Genomic DNA, 6,838 nt, shown 5'->3' on the forward strand with positions numbered 1-6,838 from the left:
CTGCCGCCCCGCTCGGCTGCGGAGAGCGGGGCTGGGCGCCGTGGAAAAATCCGCCGACCCCGAAGGAAAGCCAACGGGGAGAGCGCACCCAGGTGGGCTGGGGGCAGAGCCCCGGGGGGCGCCGAGCCTTAGCCCAGCCGCTGCCGCCTTAGGGCCGGGGAGCGCTGCCCCCTCCCCGCGAAAGCACTTGCGGGATCCGCCCCGCGGGTATTTTCCGTCCTCCGGGGCGGGGAGAGGGATCTGTCCCAGAGGGAAAGCGCTCGTTCGCCCGGCGGCGTTATTCCCAGGAGCACACAAACACCTGGAGACATCCCCGCGTGCCCGCCCCCACGCGGGTCTGTGGGCCTGGCTCCGCGCCCCGCCGCGCCAGCCCCGCCGCGCCAGCCCCGCCGCGGGCCGCGGGCCGGGGCGCAGCGCTGCGCCGGGCAGCGCGGAGAGGTACCGCCCCCGGCGCGGGGCTCAGCCGGGTCCGACCCCCTCCTCCGCGCCCCCACCCCGCCCCTTCGCCCGGCAGATGGTTTGCGCCGCGGACACCCGATATATAGCGCTGTCAAGGGGCGCATCCCCCCCGCGCGCCCCCCCCGCGCCTCCGCGCCGGCACGGACTCTCCGCGGCGGGGCCGCCCCGCGCTGGGCCGACTCGCCGGCGCGCCTCGGCCGTCCGCCCCCTCCCGCCTGCCCCGCTGCCCGCCTCCCGGCCTCCCTCCCGGGACCATGTCCACGGGCTCCGGGAGCGAGGCGGAGGAGCTGCCCGAGATGGACCTGCGGGCGCTGCAGCTGGACTACCCGCCGCCGCCGGCCAAGCGCCAGCCCCGCGGCGAGCTCTACCCCTCGGGGGACAACTCTTCGGCGGCGGAGGAGGAGGAGGAGGAGGAAGAGGAGGAGGAGGAGGAGGACGGCGAGGGCAGCTGCGCGACGGGACCGGCGGGCAGCGGCTGCAAGAGGAAGCGGGCGCGGGGCGGCGGCCCCGGGGGCAAGAAGGCGGTGCCGGGGCCGCGGGGGCCGCCGCCCGAGGGCAAGCAGTCCCAGCGCAACGCGGCCAACGCGCGGGAGCGGGCGCGGATGCGGGTGCTGAGCAAAGCGTTCTCCCGGCTGAAGACGAGCCTGCCCTGGGTGCCACCCGACACCAAGCTCTCCAAGCTGGACACGCTGCGCCTGGCGTCCAGCTACATCGCCCACCTCCGGCAGCTCCTGCAGGAGGACCGCTACGAGAACGGCTACGTCCACCCCGTCAACCTGGTACGGTGCGGCGCGGCGCGGCCCCGGCGCCTTCGGGATGCGCGGCGAGCGGCGCCGGCGGGGGTCACAGGGGAGCCCCGGCGCACCGCACCGGCGGGGCTGGCGGCGCTCCAGCCGTGCCCGCCCTCACGACGGCCGCGGGGCGGCCCTGGCCGCTTCGTAAATCCCCAGTAAATCCTCTCTCCGGGGGCGACCCGAGAGGCGGCTTCGGCCTGCCGTGGTGGCGGGTGTGTCTGGGCTGGGGAGCCGGCGTGCGGGACCCTAAAGAAGTAAATTCCTCGGGCATTAGGCAAGCCTGGTGTCCGAAGAAGAAGCAGTTGGCTCTGCGGGCGGGCTTGGAGCGCAAGCGAGCCGTCGTTAGGTCGTCGGTCCAAAACTGAACGCCCGATGCTTGCCACAGGGGTAAAAAAGTTACTTATGTAGCGCAGAGTGCTTGTTTTTGAGTAGTTTGTATGCTTTGTATCTATAAAATAATACAAACAGTTGTAAAGCAAGATAGATGTTGCATATTTGATGAGAACGATTTGCCGCTGACCATTGCAGGCCTATTGTGGAGCATTTAATTACACTGAAAAACGTAATGAAAATATTTGTTAGTGGAACTCAGCTCTGTGCTTCCCGCAGGGACTAAAACACGATGACGTGTTTGCAACTGAACCAGAGTTAAGACATCTATCAGTAATAAAGCTCCAGTTTCATAGCAGGGTAAACTTTCTTTATAATATGAAATACCTTTTTTTGCTTGCAGACTTGGCCATTTGTGGTTTCAGGAAGACCTGACTCTGACACCAAAGAAGTTTCTACTGCCAGCAGATTATGTGGAACTACCGCATAGTCAAAGTAAATTGGGGTGGGTTTTTTTTATGTTCTTGACTTTTTTTTTTTTATGGGCTGGATATTTTTAAGAGCTGTGATTTATCAGCTTGAGACTAGAAGATGGGGCAACCCCCCATCTCCAACAGTGTTAAATCCATGTCCCCTGTCACTCTTTTCCCTTAGAGTTCTAAGGGCAGTTTATTTAAAGCAGTAAAGATGGGAGGCGGTTGAAGTTAAGAGGTTTTATGAACTGACTGCAGCAGCTGAAGTCTGAGATTTGGATAGGCCCTTCTTTGGCTTCATCATTCTTACCACTGTCTGAGGGCCTGTTGTTCTGAGGCTTTTAACTAACGGAAGAGGGATATAATGATATAGAATTAACTGCATGGACCAAAATACAACTCTACAAACTAACCCCAAACAGTGTTATTTGTATTCTAAAGCAAAGCAGTATTTTAGAGTAGCTTTGAAACTCAGATAGATTTATAATATATTTTGATGGCTTTCATATTCATGGATCTGGTTTACTGCAACTATGCAATAAGTATAGTCATACTTTTTTTTTTTTGTCTTTTTAATCAGGGTTTTCTTAAAAAATGTGTAAATGGCTACATTCTGTATTTAGGCTACTGTCCATTAGAATTAAACTAATTCCTTTGGTTTTGCCTTGAAGTGCCACATGTAAGAATGTGGAACTGTCCCTAGAAATGTGGCAGAGCTTCTGTGCCTTAACCTGGAAGGGAGTTCTGCTTACCATATGGCCAGGGTGCATGTGCCGTAAGGAATGAGTTTGTGTGATGCTGCAAAATAATGAGAATTCACAATGTTTTAAACATTTTTCCTGTACTGTCATGCTTACTGTTGTCAAGTTTACCCTCAAATGAGTTCTAGTGACATTTCTTCACTGATTCAAATACTGTAATAAAAGAAGATGCCATCAAATAAGTTGCAAATGTAAATAACTCTATTTTTTTATAAATTACATTAAAAACTTGGTTACAATTACTTACTGGTACTGTGACAGTGTGTGGCTCCATCAGTATAGAAACATCTTTGTCATACATGTTCTTGAAACCTGCTTTTGTAAACAGTTATCTTCCTCATCTCTTGAAAGCAGATGCATCTCCAGACAGAGCCAGATAAGAACACTTTCACCCCAGGTGATTCATGTGGAGTTCAGTACTGTATCAATCAGCAGGGGAAACCACATTTCAACATAATTTATAGAATTCACTGTCATAACCTCCTCTATGAATCAGGAAAATAAATAAAAGTAGATTAAGAAATGGATGTCAGTAATTTGTTCTGCCTCATAGTACAAAAGATAGTGTAATAGCTCCTTTTGCTGTTCTTTGTCATTTTGCATTTCTATCTGTAGTCAGTTTTGCTTTCACTTATATTTATGCAGTGGGAAAATCAGCTGAGTTTTCCTAGTTGGGAGCAGACTTTTCCTATTTTAAGATTAAAACACCTGAGATAAGATATTTTTTTGTCTCAAAGTATGTTACCAGCAGTTAACTCACAGTAAGGGAGAAGACTGGGTTGATTTAGAGAAGGAAAAGCCTCCTCTTCCTCATGTAGGGCACCAAGAGGAAGAAACATTTGCTTAACAAGAACCATTTTAACCTGGTTTCTTGTCAGGTCATCCTACATCATGGATTTCTGTTTTGAAATGCCGCATAGAAGCCCAAGAATGACTATTGGTAGTATCTTTCAAGTAGATGAACTTCAGAAAATTGCTTTTCTTCTGAAGTGTAAAATAGTCCAGAGCCACTGCAATATAAAATGAAGTCTCAGCCCAGGATCTGCTGAAATTTTTACTTTCAGTGATTTGAGGACAAGCTGTACAGAGACCATAACATATCTTATGGTTTTATGCAGAGAAAGGCCGTGAAGGAAAGGAGCTATCCTAATTTGTAGTTATGTAACTGAGGTGGGACTCTTAACTGACCTTCTCCAGGAAGCTTTATAAAAAGAAAAGAATATAAACAGTAAATCAAAAAGGAAGGACCTTTAGGAAGGCATAAGGTATAAGAAAACACAGCCAATGTTTATCTGAACCCTAGAGAAAAGTTATTCAGCAATTTAACTAAGGTGCCACTTGAGATAATCTCAGTTGTGATACATAGCTGGTTTTGGCCTTGATCCCAGCTGTAATTGCTTAACGACTCTAGGAGATTGGAAAAGCAAGGAAAGCATGGAGAACTTTAAACAGTACAGAAAGGTCCACATGAAATGATGGAAAAAAATGTTAAGGGTAAATTCCCGAATATGAAGTGGTTATATTATGTGAATACAGTAGGTCAAAATTAAGGGTGAGGAATGTGACATGAAGAAAAACATGGCATTGCTTTCGTCCACGCACCATACTACATGCTCTCATTTTTTTTTTCTTGTGGCTACATAATATATACAAATACTTTCTTCATAAAATAATGAATGCACTTACTGTATTTGTTACTGTAACAGACACATCCATATGATGATGGTGCCCCAACAGATTATCAGTAGTCTTAGAGTGGAAGTACACAATGGCCAAAGTGACATTTCAGAACAATATCTGGAGAGAAAATTACAGCTTTTATATAGGTAATATTGTATAAAACTCAATTCTTTTTTTAAATACCTCTATACATTGATACATGTATTAGTGTGGCAATTAGGTACATTTGGATTTCTCTAACAAGGATCTGATATTTCAAATAATTAATTTTAATCCTTGGGTTCATAAATACTATTTAAAATATGTAAATTAACCTTTCTTCTTCTCTCTCTGTGAGAGGCATAATGTGATTAGAAAAAAGTTCAGACAATTGAACAGGCCCCTTGTGAGTTTGTCCTGAGATGAAGGCTGCTGTCTTGCCACGGGAGTGCCAGGTAGGTCATCTATTCTGGCATTTCTCACCTATAAAACACAACAAAAATACATGCACACAGTGCTGAACCCTTTTTTTAATCTCACAAACAGATGAAATTCAGATCAGTGCTTTATATGAATGAGGTGATCAAAACATTCTAAAATGCTCTATCTAAGCATTAACAGATTCCATAGGAAGATACTATGTTTTGGTCCTTTTTTTTAATTTAGTTTTTGACAACCTGATAGAGTAAATTGATTTAATTTTTAAAGTCTGAGTGTTTTGTTTGGGTATGAGTTACAGAGCTGGGTGAAAGGGAGACTTAAAATGAAAAACTACCCTACATTTATACAGTCCACAAGCATTGAAGGTAAGAAATACATACACTTTTATTAGATTTGGCAAGTATACGCTTGATGATATTTTTGTTACATTAATGACATCTTTGTTCCTTGGCACAAGGCACAACGTGAACCCATCTTGATCCCATAAAGGTATACAAATCTTGCTAAAAATGTTTCATCTGCAACCCATATTCAGCTGAGACCTACTTCATGTAAAATCTTAAAGGCAAAATACCTGCATTGACTTTCCTGGCAGGCAGTCCATATATAAAGAGGAACACTTGTCTCCAGAAAGTATTTTTATTACTTTAGACTTATATAAATGTTGTGTAGAACTTTGTTTTGTCTCTATTTTATGTGGGACTTTGATAGAGCAGATCATTAGCCAGAAAACTCATGTTTCCATCATGAAAACATTCCTTTCCAATACATGTGTTTACTTACACAAGGAAAATACATTCTCATATTGAAAATGTTAACAATTCTGATCTGAGCAAAGCCTCCATAGTTTACATATAAGGAATAACTAAGCCATACCTTTCCCATTTAGCGACTTTATACGCATACTGTTTAAAGAACTCTCAGATATGCTATGGATTCTGCATAAAAATTCAAGTTTCTCAGCTAAGTAAAGGTGACTATGTAAGATGTACAGTTGCCATAGGGGTCTCCCAGATGAAAGAAGGAGTTGAAGAAATTAATTTAAGATCTCAATAACTGTCTGAAAGTTACTGTGTCCCTCTCCATTGTCTCTAGGAGGACCGTAAGGTGACCAGCTGTGTGATTCCGTTAAGTAGCTAATGTTTTAGTTAACTATGTAATGTTGGGAGGGATTAAGCTAGGTTTAAATGACTGGACTTCATATGAGCCAAGTAAGATAAAAAGAAGGAAGAAGTGGGACTTACAGCTACCCACGAACACAAGCTTATACTAACCGTATAAGCAAATAATAAATAAATTATTTGAATGAAACAACACAGAAAGCTGTGCATTCTGTGGGAGAATAGTCACTTCTCCACAAGTAGCTAATTCTATATAACAGCAAATTTGCAATTGGTGTGGCATTCTCACCCAGGCTCATGGCAATTATACCTAAGAATTAGGTTCCACCACTGGGCAGTGTTTATCACACTCCAGCTGAAAGATATGTACACAGATACTTTCTGCAGGGCACAGAGGATGGATTCTGAGCTACCTTTCAAATCCTAAATACCTGAATATTTTTAATATATTCTGACAAGAGTGCATTGGGATCAGTCGCTACATTATGCAGAGACTTGGGCTCCCACGGTACAGCCTGGTTAAGGTTCAAGTACTAAGGAGAAACAGGTCTCAGTCTCTTCCTTGGCTCTGAAAATTTTGTAATTAGTAAAAAATAACTTTAGAAGTGCCTTATATGGAAACACAGCACATAAGAATCTCACTAGTGTTAAAATTCCTAGAGAAGTTAAGACAACTGAAAATATTCATATAGGATGTATCCAACAAGACAGGCAAAAACTGAGAAAATCTTGTGGCTGATGTAGGGCTGAAGAATCATTCCCGTAATGTTGCGGTATTGGCAGTCTGATGGGGTCTGGGA

The 6,838-nt window shown here is 45.6% G+C and overlaps 1 protein-coding gene across 1 annotated transcript; it reads left to right on the plus strand.

The window, feature by feature from the left end:
* Nucleotides 1–490: 490 nt before the first annotated feature.
* MSC (musculin) lies at nucleotides 491–3,266 on the plus strand. Its single transcript, XM_027792178.2, has 2 exons — nucleotides 491–1,238; nucleotides 1,987–3,266. Exons 1-2 carry the CDS (start codon nucleotides 714–716, stop codon nucleotides 2,071–2,073), a joined length of 612 nt encoding a protein of 203 aa, XP_027647979.2. The 5' UTR covers nucleotides 491–713; the 3' UTR covers nucleotides 2,074–3,266.
* Nucleotides 3,267–6,838: the final 3,572 nt, after the last annotated feature.

Source organism: Falco peregrinus, chromosome 3 (assembly GCF_023634155.1).
Source record: "Falco peregrinus isolate bFalPer1 chromosome 3, bFalPer1.pri, whole genome shotgun sequence".
Classification (NCBI taxonomy): domain Eukaryota; kingdom Metazoa; phylum Chordata; class Aves; order Falconiformes; family Falconidae; genus Falco; species Falco peregrinus.